Source organism: Arachis ipaensis, chromosome B09 (assembly GCF_000816755.2).
Source record: "Arachis ipaensis cultivar K30076 chromosome B09, Araip1.1, whole genome shotgun sequence".
Lineage (NCBI taxonomy): Eukaryota > Viridiplantae > Streptophyta > Magnoliopsida > Fabales > Fabaceae > Arachis > Arachis ipaensis.
In genome coordinates this window covers 146821173-146833818 of record NC_029793.2, presented here as the reverse complement: position 1 = coordinate 146833818, position 12646 = coordinate 146821173, and the positions used below count along the sequence as shown (strand labels likewise).

General features: G+C 33.4%; 2 protein-coding genes across 3 annotated transcripts; one reads left to right on the top strand and one right to left on the bottom strand.

The window, feature by feature from the left end:
* Window positions 1879-3659, bottom strand: LOC107619567. Of its 2 annotated transcripts, none has more exons than XM_016321857.2 (5): window positions 3476-3659; window positions 2994-3073; window positions 2498-2899; window positions 2367-2413; window positions 1879-2281 (listed from the first exon to the last, which is right to left on the bottom strand). In XM_016321857.2, exons 2-5 carry the CDS (start codon window positions 3037-3039, stop codon window positions 2099-2101), a joined length of 678 nt encoding a protein of 225 aa, XP_016177343.1. In that variant the 5' UTR covers window positions 3040-3073; window positions 3476-3659; the 3' UTR covers window positions 1879-2098. The 2 variants fall into 2 exon arrangements, with proteins under 2 accessions (XP_016177343.1, XP_016177344.1); XM_016321858.2 differs by having other exon boundaries at window positions 2498-2893; window positions 3476-3633.
* Window positions 7387-9839, top strand: LOC107616091 (UPF0496 protein At3g49070). Its single transcript, XM_016318091.2, has 2 exons — window positions 7387-7769; window positions 8759-9839. The coding sequence occupies exons 1-2, from the start codon at window positions 7721-7723 to the stop codon at window positions 9790-9792; spliced, it is 1083 nt and encodes a 360-aa protein (XP_016173577.1). The 5' UTR covers window positions 7387-7720; the 3' UTR covers window positions 9793-9839.

Here is a 12646-nt window from a genome sequence, read left to right as displayed (position 1 = left end):
GAGAAATATTAGAGGATTATCAAAATTTATTATTTTTTAGTTATTAATTAATTATTAATATTTAAAAATATAGAATAAAATATATTATTAAATTATTAGACTAAAAAAATTAAAAAAAAGTTGAATTAATGATTAAGTAATGGCTAAAAATAATAAATTCTAATAATTTTTTTATAAAAAAAATTATGGTACATATTACTATAAATAAAATTTAGTATATATCTGTAAATTAATGCATTTAGCTATAGTGTTTATTTGAATAAATTAATAAAACAAAAGAAGAAACAATTTTTTATGATAGTAAATAAAAGATAAATAAGGGAGATGTATGTTGATGAGTATTGAGAATGAATTAATTGTTATGGTCTATGAATATTAAGTTACCTGATCAAGAAATAACCTATCTGCAACATTTAATAGTTCAGAGGTCATATGACTCAAATAGGCTACTGGGCTCAATAATGCCGCTGATTTCAGTTTATTCACCAATTTCCCTTCCGAGAAGGAAGTCAAAGCTATCAATGTTCCCTGCCAAACATGCTCTTTAATTTCTAGTTTCAGATCAATTCAATAATCTTGATTTTAAATTTCCCACACAATACTATTGTTATTCTATGTGATTATTTATTCTCATCACGATATCCAGGGCTGTTGTAATCATTTTTAAATTTGTTTCAATTTAATAATCTGTGTCATTTTCACAATTCCAAGTACACTAAGTCACTAATAACCGCCAAATTCTTAGGCTCAGGTTGGATAAATAACTTAATTAAGTTACTTTTGAAGAAATAGTTTAAATAATAAATACTTATATTAAAAGTAACTTATATGAATAAGTTATTTTGTGTTTTTTTTTTTAGTTTTAAAAGTACTTATTTTAAAAAGAAATATGACAAAAAAAACTTTTTATTATGAAAGAAGTCATTTTTTTAACTTTTCTATAAGTACTTAAATAGCTTCTTAAAAAGCTACAATTTAGTTTTGAAACTTAAAAAGTAGCTTTTGAAACTTACCAAACGACCCTTAAAGACCATAGGAATATAATTGTTCGAAAAGTGATTTTAAAATCAAGTTGAACTTTAGACTATGTTTGGTTTGAAGGAAAGAAATAGAAATGAAAGAAATAGAAAGGAAAGAAAAAAATGGAGTGGATTTTTATTTTTTTTGAGATGTGTTTGGATGAAAGGAAATAAGAAGAAAAGAAACGTTATAAAAAGACAATTTTACTCTTGTATTATAAAATATATTGAAAAAAGCAAAAAAGTAATATTGGAAGTGGTGAGAGAAAATAAGTTTTTTCTCCCTTTTCTTTCCAACATTGGAGAGAAAAAAAATTGGTGGGTCCCCACCCACCAATTTTTTTTTCATTCCTTTTTTTTCTTCTCCAATTTCTCTTCACAACCAAATAATGGAAAATAATCATTTTCCTTCTTCTTTTCTTTCCTCCCTTTTCTTTCCTTCAATTTTCTCTTCAAACAAACATAGCCTTAGGGAGGATTTTGATATGCAAAAAAAAGTTGGTGACGAATAAAATTTTCGACTTATACTTTAAGGACCAAAATCATACTTAACCCTATTTTTATATGCTATCTCTCGTCGTCTTTGTTGGCTCACTAAGTCTTCCACGAGCACGAAAATAATGAAATTTTGGATAATCAAACATTTATTATCTCGAGTTTTCATTTTGTATAACATTTATTAACTACTCTCTATTTATTACTAATCCTATCAAAACAGGTAAAGTTTTATTCCAAAAATTGTTATCTGACAATCTTTCATAAATAGACACGTCACAATAATTAATCGAAAACTTCAAAAACCTAATTGTCACTTTTCACCCCGAATATAATGAATGATAGAAAAAACTGGAAAGATATAATCATATGGACTCATTATGGAGTAAAAACTTAGTTCTGGTTTGCCTTGAGAATTTTGTAATAAGACTTGGATGATACACAGCATCATTCTCTCAGGAATGAAAATCAATAGTCACTAGTTAGTGCCATTGAAATAACAAGACAAAAAGAAAGAAAACATATCAAATTCTTAACAAACAAGACTTTTAACAAAAGTTAAGGTCTTCTCAGAAAAGGAACACCTATTGCTTCAGCTTAGGTGACTCTATTAACTTGAAATCGACTTCAAATTCATCCCACATTGTGCTGCAACTTGACAATTTTGGAGTATTGCAATGTTCTGGAGAGCCAGGATGAGCAGAGACACAGTCAAGCCCAGGGAACACCTCAGGCACCTCCTCTAGTTCTATACGAGCGCTTTCAGACTGCAATGGTGGTAATATATATATATAGTTAGCGAGAAACATGATATGGTAGAGGGGAAAAAATTATGAGGCTTCAAAATCAAACCTTCATTTTATGCAGTTCAGTGGAAACTGTCAAATCATCATCTGAATCTGATAAAATTATGAAATCAAAGAATAAATAAACCAAGTTACAGCCAGTAATGCACAGTAAGAGAATACATATATAACAATTACCGTGCTCAAGTCCAACCATCTTCAAAAAATGATGCACATCCATTGCTCCAGACTTGGATTTGATACACTCCTTATGATTGTGCAACATTCGTTCTTCAGCAATGGCATTATGGTCAAGAGGTTCTTCTCTCAGTGGCTTCAGGCTGTGTTTACCCCTTATCTCCCGAACATGCGGCTCAACCACTGAGTTTGAAATGTCAGAAAGGGCCTTCCTTCTAGCGGTGAGAGATTTCTCAGAAGCATTAATCTGTTTCAAATGCCGATTAAAAGAGACATCCAGGGCTTTCTTTCCACCAGCCTGATTAATGGGCTTTCCTGCATTGGATAGATCACCAAGTGGTTTTCTTCCACCACCAGCCCCAAATTTCTTGGCCTTTCCGGAAACTGCTCCTGCTCCTGCACCTGCATGCCACCATCAAGGATTAGCCTACAAACGTTAAACACCAATAGAGATTGTAATGCAACATTCTGGAAACCAGTGGAACAATAACAGTACCGTTGAGGTTCCGGTCTTGAACCAATCGCTCAATTCTTGCTGCCATCTATGTTACTCTAAACAATCTTCAATCAAAGTTCCTGCATATATATGTCGATGAGGGGTTAAGCATCTTAGATAATGCATTTCTACACCAAACCATCATTTGACACCACAGATGAAATCTTTTTAAGTATTAAAACTGGAAATGCAAAATAAATCAGTGCCCTTAAGTTGCTTGAGGAGAATACAGGAAAGGAGAAACCCTATCAGAGCAAGAGAATTGGACATTGGTATCAATCCATTATCCATGGTACAATTTAAAATAAAACAGTGAAAATCCCTCATTTTATCATTATTGCTACAGACAGAACTAAAATCCTTGACCTAGCGCCACCAGATCTTGAATCCCAAACGCTTTCTGCGTCTGCTTACGCCCCTTAAGTTGAGAGGAAACCCCTTTTGCAGATAGCCATAAAAGTAGGTAGAAGATGAAAACTTACAAATTTGATAGTCAAAAAGAGGACTCTGATTCTTGAATTTCGTCTTTTCTTTTCTGTCTTGCGCGATTCTGTGGTTATTGTTGGGATTGGATGAACTCGTGAAACCTGAAAGAAGGGTTTTAAGAAAGCGGTGTTTTGAAGCAATGGAGTTTCAACGGTAACATGAGCGCTTTTACATTATTGTCCTTTGATTTTCTTTTAAATAATCTGTTTACCAAAATCAGCTAGAGAGCTACTTTATATTTGTATATATTTATACAAATATTAAAAAATGACAAATTTTTTCCAAAACTTCAGCTCTGTTATATACATCGACCATTGTGAATGTCTGTGACAAAATTTGACAAATTTTATGGACATATTACATTAGTTTTTTAAATTAGACTGTACTTAATTTTAAATTTCTGCCTAATCATCAAAACAACGTTGCCATTTGAATGGATCTCATTACGTAACCTAATAGAAACAGTTAATCCTAAGATAAGAAGCAAATCATGAGTGATATAGGTCAATCTTCAACTACTTAATGACGTGCTAGAGAGAAAAAGACAACAAAATTTATGGATAATTTTGAAAAAATTAAAAAACTAATTTTTACTACTACCAATTATATATTATAAGACTAATTTACATAATCAAAACTATCATAATACGATAAATTTAGAATCATGCCGAATTTAAAAATGAAAAAATAAAGTTTGAGAAAAGAGGACCACACCAATTCACTTTTGTCTTTGAACCTCCATTAGTATAGTTCTGTTGACCCCTTACAATGTTGCCAATAACGCTTTACTTCGTAATTTTGTTAGTTCATTTTGGAGGAAAATGTACCAACTAGTTAGGATTTCTAGTAATTTTGTGTGGGAAGTGAGGGTTGTTTTTGGACTTTTGAAAATACATATGGAGGAGGGGTTAAATGCCCTTTGAGTTGCGCATTTCATTTTCCCGTAAAGTTAGAAATTCAAATGTTATATAGATACGGGAGAAGATTAAACCTCTCTTGGCATGATTTGAATTAGACCATCCCTATCTAGGAAAAGAGTCCCGCCTTCGATGCTTAAAAAATCTAATCCTAACTAAATTCTATACATTATAAAGACGAAAAAGACCCTTTGTCATTTCCTTTTTTCCTAGCTTAACTTAAAAGGCGTCCCGCTGACGGGCTACAACCACAACCTATGCTATGGAAACTCCCAATATCAGGTCCAATTTCGACTGTGGATTTTGACTATTAGACAGGAGTTTAGTTATCTCAAACAAATCATTACTATCCACTTCAGCAAAGTGCAGTCTAATTTAAAAGTCTAACATGATATATTAGCAAAATTCATTATGTCTTTTTCAAAATTTTCGCATAAGAGTTGATGTGTTTAATAGAACTAAAATTTAAGAGTCAAATTTTAATTTTTAATTAATAAAGTGCAAACTGTGTAAATTAAAAATATAACAACTAAAAAGGGGTTTAATTCCTTAATTATAACTTAGTTTAGTTTGTAATTTCCTTGACCCGCTACATAATTTATTTGGATATCATATCTCAGACTTTCTATGAATTTAGTCAACAAAATAATATAATGTCTTAAAAAACAAGGTAAAATATCATCTCGTGCTTTTTATGGATTTTGCAAATATATATTGATGGTTATCAGTGGCTAAGAAAAGATGGAGTTGAATTTTGACCTCCTTTACTTCTGAATATATCATTTGTATTATTAACAGAACTTAGGAGATATTTTTACTTTTGTCTCCTAAAACAGAAGTAGAGTAGAGAAAAAAGAGTGACACCCAGATATATCCTGTTTCAGCTACTAAGTTCAATGTAGCCTACATCCAGTCTCCATCACAATTATGATGAAATTTCACTATCTTTTTACAAGATTACAAACACCAATTATTTCCTAAGATCTACCAAATCCTATATGGACAAATCCAAATTCTAACTCAATCTGAATTTGACTAGGACTCAACCTAGCTTTCAACATTATCCAAGTGCTAACCCAACTTGCAAAAAAATTCTCACAGGATCATGACACAAAATAGAAAGATGTACAAAGAACATCTGAGACATCTTGTGACTTTTTCTCTAAGTTTTAACTCGCTGCCTTTTAGCTCTCATTGACTTTTTCTTACAAATCTCACCATGTTTACCTTTTTCAATGAGACTTAAACAGACTAAACTGAGAAAAAGAAATGCAACATGTAAACCATGAAGGAGAAGAACTCATAACAATTTAGGTAGCTATGAAAACTGAACTCAGTACTCTGTTTTTCTCTCTTTTCTTCAACCCTTGGCCATTCACCCTTATCATAGAATAGTGAAGCTTCCAAGGTTGAATTAAGTTCAACCCAATGCTGTCTTCTTCTCCAATCTTCAGAGCTTGCAGCGGCTTAGTCAGAGGAGAGAGAGAGAAGTCCGAATTTGAGACATGCAACTTACCTTCTCTCTCATCTTTTTTTTTAAGCTCCATTGATCTCATCCGTTGATCTTGATTTTGGCCCCAACTTTTGTTTCTGAGCGTTGATGAGCTTCTGACCATGTTTGACTCCACTGTCTCCATGGTAGCTTGATTTGAGTTTGAGACTTGGTAGATTTCTTCACGCCTTCACGGTACCTTCCTGAAGCATAAAAGGAAAAAAAATCCTTTTGACATTATCATATCAAAAGAGAGTAGCTTCTTGGTTGTAGCCCTTCTTCTTTGCTTAGATTTAGAAACATTTTTTTTGTCTTTTTTTATGCCCTAATTTTTGCAATTTTCATTTTCTTCTTTCTTTTTCGTTGAGTGACGTGACCAAAAGAGAGAGAAAAGAGAGAGGAGAGTTTTGGCTTTTGATAGAAGTTAAGTGAGATTAAAATGAATTGAATTTGAAATTAAAGTTTCTTAGAGTGTGGGTGTTTGTGACTGAATAGAGCTAGAAAGAGTTTGGGTCATCTTTGATTTCTTTTCTCTTATTTTGTTTAGAGGCCTATCATAATATTTGGTTTGCTTATAGTGGACCAAGGTTTGTGTTAGTGTGGGCTTGATGATTTATTTCTTGGGCCAAGTTGTTTAATTTATTTTCTTACACACTAAACTAAATATATTACACAAACAATTGATAACTAGATAATAATTTTTTTTTCATCACTTTTAATCAATTATTGATTTTCCAAACTCAACATATACCTATATAATATAATGTCCAAAAAATAAAAATAAAAATTCTACTATGATTTCTGTCCATTTCATGAAAGGATCACTTGTTTCTCACAATTAAAAAAAAAATCTAATTATAACTTCCACCAAAGAATCATGTTCTTCTATCAAGTTTTATTAACGAGACATTATTCTACGTGTTGCTGAACCATTCAAAATGTGATATATTACCCTTTGTCCGATTCAATGTTTGTTGGGACAACTAGGTCCTTATTATTCTTAAACGATATATCTAAATCCCTATTAAATCCAAACTGAGACAAGTAGACAACCAATCTTAATTTCAACACATGTTACTTCATGCTTGGTTGTCAGGCTTCATTTTTGTATTAGGCTGCTAATTTGGGGTCCTTTGGAGCTCCCTTGTTCACAGATTGGACGGTGATAACCAAGTCATCAAGTTTTGGGTTTAACTTTTGTAATGGAGAAATAGCTAGCAGCAACTGCATATACTTGCGGGACAAACTAGTGCAATATAAAGTTTTATAACATTTATCCGAATTGACCAATGTCAATAGGTTCCCTGCCCTTGCATGCATGCATCCAAGGTTTAGTGGTGCTTCAGAATGTACAATTACATCTATTTTATCTTAATTTGTCTCTAATATTATTAACAGCTTTGACAGATAATTATATCTTGCTAATAGCACATAAAAAATTGTGAAATCGTGAAATCTTAGAAGAACTCAAAGGGAATTGGATTGATGATGATATGCGTTGTACGTCAGATCAATTTCACCTATCCATTTAGATTCTGATTTTAGGCACATCACTTTATTCTTTAGTTTGAAGATAATTCTACAACTTCCTTCCAAATCAACACCCTACCACCTTCACTTACACTACAAGATGTTAAATCATTGCAAAAGTTCTTTCTTGCAAGCACATAAAAAACAACTATCCTTACTTATAAGGATATCTCTCCTTGAATTCATTTGCATATGTATAATATATCAAGAATTCAGTATCAAATCTTCCTTCACTAACATAGCAATCTAATTGCATTTCCAAGGGTTCGAAGTTTCAAAACCTATTTAGCAACAACTAAGGAATGAAGAATAAATTGATTCGACGGATCAAAAAATTGTTTTCATGTTCTGGTAATCATCATGTTCTCCCATCCTAGCTTCCATACCTTATTCCAGTTTGCTATTCATTGTTTCTCCTTTTTTCGTAGACTTGTATATTGTTTCATCAGTATATATTAATAGAACGTCATTTTTATAAATACTAGATGAATTGATAACTTGAATTTCTTCAAACTAGCTTCCAAGTTAACTTGGGACTACTTAATTTTAAATTTAATTAGTAGCATTAAATTAGAATATAGTGTATTTTTATTTGATTGGTAGTTGTTCATATTGTTCAAGATGGTCATTATTTATCTAGCACTTCCCATTTTAATATAATGACCTAAAAATTGATAAAGCATATGAAATTAAAGACTATAATATTTACGCTTTTTATTTTTTATGTGTTGAAGTGCAGCTGATATCTTTTAATAATGTGGATATTTGGTATTTTTTTTGTATGGATACCATTGATTTTTTTTTCTTCTAATTTACAAATTTGAGAGTTAGATTTGATTTTTTTTTATTTTAAAATTTTTAAATATACAAATTTAAGAGTTAGATTTGTGTTTTAACATTAAAAATATTTAAAAACATGTAAATCAGATCCTCCAATTTATTTTACATCGAACAAAATTTTATTTCATTACAAATTGGACCTTTTAATTTGTATACTATAAAAATTTGATCTTCAATTTTGAAAAATTTGTGAATCTTATTTATTTATTTAAAAAAAAAAATAAAATTCATATAAAAAAAACATATCAATTAACTATGCTACTGGGTTATACATCATTTTTTTTCATTACTAAAAAAATTAGCCTAATATTTACATGTAGGAATGAACCACAACTATTTCTGAATTCTGATCCTTTTCTATACCATTTTATTCTCCTTGGTCTTATTTTATATCAAGTGTTTAAAGCACATCATTGTTCTGAAGAATTTTTGCTTTAACAAGCACCCAAATAATTCTGTATTCAAATTCTAAATATGTTAGTGGCAATGGATTGTGGCAGTGTGTAAGCCAAGTTCTCCAAACCATGAAGCTTCTGTGGATGTGCGTGAGGAATATGCTAATGCATTCCGTACGGAATCATACATAGAGTTTTGGACACGTGTCCTTGCATATCCCAAAGCCCAAAACTCCTCTTCGACTTCGGCCCGTCTCCCCTCTTACCGTCTATTTGCCGAGCACCTCTTGGATCCTGATCAGCCCACTGTTACATGGGCCTTAAACAAAGTCCAAAGTAGGCCCACTATCCATGCTCTTTTGTCGGACTACTTTGCCCATACTTCCAACGCCTCCCTACTTTGCAGCCATTTATTGAAAGACATTGATCGTGTGCGGGTTAAGTATCAATCACTTAAGACCATTCTTCAATGTGTTGCAAATAATCAAGATCATAATACAACTACTTTATCATTAATAATGGCTCAATTAACCGAATTCTCCAACTCACTAAACCCGTTTGCCCAATCAAGCCCATCTTCGTGTTTGGTTCGGGCGGCCCAATGCCAATGCTCCGAATTGTCAAAACGGCTTGAGTCGAGCCGTGACAAAGTCAGAGCCAATCTGCAAATGATGGCTAGGCTAAAAGGCGGCTCCGCTTGTCTTCTGGTGGCTATAACGGCTTCATTCATGGTGATTGTTATTACTCATGGACTTGTTTTGCTTGTGGCTACACCTAGTTTGATAGGAACAATGGACTTGGTAAAAGTGGCTTCAGAAAGCAAGCTGAAGAAGGTCATGGCTCAACTTGATGCAGCCGCAAAAGGAACTTACATTGTGAACAAGGACTTGGAGACCACAGGTCGGCTTGTGGCTCGGCTCAATGATGAGCTGGAGTACATGAGGACAACAGTGAAGTTTTGGCTTGAGAGGAAAGAGGATAAAATTCAAGCTGATGGAGAAGTGGTACGCCTGCTAAAGCAGAACCAATGTAATTTTAGTGATCAATTGGATGAATTGGAGGAGCATTTGTATTTATGTTTCATGACCATTAATAGAGCTAGAGACCTTGTGCTGAAAAAGATCATGCATTCTGCTTGATCTGCCACTAGTAACCTTTCATAATAATTATCAATTAATAAATTCTTTATATATTTAATACCATTTATTTTATAAATTTAGTTTCCGTCCATTATATTACTGAAAACTAATAATGTAAAATTGGTTTATTTAAACTGTGTTGTAGTTCACTGCATTAGGACATTTTCTTTTAATTCGTGGAAGAAATATAACTTATGGATTGGTGTACAGGCAGGATGTCTCAATCATTTTGGTATCATGTTTGGCGATCATGTGGAACGCTAACTCCTTCGGTTTTTATTCATACTCTGGCCCAAAATATAAATCAAACCCAAAGCAGAGAAAGCCCAGAAGACAGCTACTGAGTAACTGACCTTCTAAGAGGTCGGACATAATGCTACAAAGTAATAACTTCTCTTGAAGGAGTTATAACTTCCCATAATATCTCTCACCCATTTCTAGAAAAGAGATCATAACAACCCCTAGAAAAAGGGGACGGTTATCTACCATTATTAGTGGAACTACTCCAACGGTGGTTATTAGCTCCTCACCTATAAATACACTGACACCCCTCATGTATATTCAAGTTCCAATACATTTTAAACCTGCTTAACCCCTTGCTGACTTATGCATCGGAGTGTCTTTACAGGTGCCACCCCCCATTCCTCAAAACATACAACTCGAACGGTGGCTCCCAGGCAGTAACAGCTCGGAGACCACCCTCCTTCAACGTTTGGGCCTTTCATTCAAACACAATCATCCGGTTTTAGGTAAGCCCTGGAACAGTTCCTTTTGTGCACATTTCTGATTCTCACTTGAAGTTAGAAGATGTTTGGCACCATGAACATTGGCGGTGAGATATTCTTTGCACAATGATTTCGGAAGAAGTTAAACTTGATTTGATGCTCTTTGATCCTATCAAACAGGTAGGAGATAAAACAAGTTGGTTTTGGACAAACTCAGATACTCTCACCTACTCGACTAGAAGCGGGTATGAATGGCTATTGAAGAAGAAATTTGGCTGGAATGATAATGAAAATTGGCTTTGGCTTTGGCGCTTGAGAATACCGAAAAAGATAAAGTGTCTGCTCTGGCTTTACCTCAACAAAGAAATTTTCACAGCTAGTTACTGGTTTCAAAGAGGTCTTACTACTTCTGATTTTTGTCAGAGAAGTTATCTTGCTCTATAGGATATTAACCATTACTTTAGGACTTGCCAAAAAGCTCGTCAGATTTGGATTAGCTTAAACTTGGGAATGACCGCTATGGACTCTAGTTTGGATTTTGTATCTTGAATTCGTTCTAACCTCAACAAAAATGAGTTCCTCTTTGCAACGGCCTTTTGGTGGATTTGGAGGGATAGGAACAATGACATCTTCCATCAAGATGATCCATGAAATAAGTAGAAAATTGTTCACTTGGTTAAACATGCTGCTCGAGATTTCTCCAATGTCGTTACCACCCAAAAACATATTATTCCTTCCTCTTTGCAATATAACTGGGAACCACCTCTAATGCATGTCTGTAAAGTGAACTGCGATGTAAGCGTTTTCGAAAATGAGCAATTAGCTGGCTTTGGGTGTATTATTAAAGACAGCATGAGAATTTGGATAAAAGGTTGTTCTGCTAGTATACATCTTTCTAGTGTTCTCTGTTGTGAGTTTCATGCTATTTGGAGAGGGCTTGTTATGGATTGGGATTGCAAGTGCAAAGAGGTCATATGTGAAACTGATAATCTTGATGCGTTTCTTCTTGTTTTGCGAGACACAACTAGCATGATTAGGAATGACTCTGATCTGCTTGACAAAATCAAAGAGATGCTCCAACTTAATTGGACAGCTACTTTAGTGTTCATCCAGCGCACAACAAACAGAGCGGCTGATTTAATGGCTAAGACTGCTGCTTTAAACAAGCAGGTGTATCTAGAGTGGTTGCTGCCCCCAAATAATTTAGACATTATTATTAGAGAGGAGTAATACTCTTTCTCTTAGGTCCTTTTTCTTTGTGTTATGTTTAGTTACGAAAAAAAAAAAACATGAATCCCGAATATAGATAAACTGAGGCAACCCGTATTATGGACAACATTAAAAATTAGTAGGCACTTGTGTTTAGTTAGTGGACTCCATTAGAGAGACAATGAGAAATATAATGAGTTTTAAATTTGACTTATTGCATGAAAAAAATTACGTAATTATTTCAAAAAATTAATCATCCCAACCCTAATTTACTAATAGAATTTATTCAAATATCCTCTTCTCTCCCAACTGTTACTCCATTCTTATCAATCATTCTACCTCTCTGGCATTAGAAGTTCCTTCACTGGTAATCGAATAACCATCTACGTAGTTATTAATATAATTATCCGACTACTTAGTGAAATGACTATCTAGCATTTGTTAATTGTATATACTTAAATTGAATCGAACAAAATAACCATCCAATTAAGAATTAAAATAACTATCTACATATCTAGTGAATTGAATATTCAATAATAATGTAAGACGAAAAAATAATTAATTAAGATTCGAAGGCAGCAATCATGGTGATGCAATCATCATATGAACTTTCAAGATCAAGCTGCTGCAGCATTCGTTACAAATCCTTTGGAGTGATACTTGACGATGACGATAAAGCCTTCGTGTTCTCCTTCTCCCACACGAACATCTCAAAGATCATCATCGTTGTTGATGGTCATAAGCTTCATGAAATCCTGAAAGTCTAACAAATGGTCATTGGGGTCGAGGTTGGCGGGACGTAGAATGGTGTAGTCCGATACTCTGGCGGCAGCAATTGATGTTGCTGGCGAAGCTTTTACTGATAATATTTTGGTAACAGTAACATAAACAACTCAAGTTTTTTTTTTTTTTTATCAAGC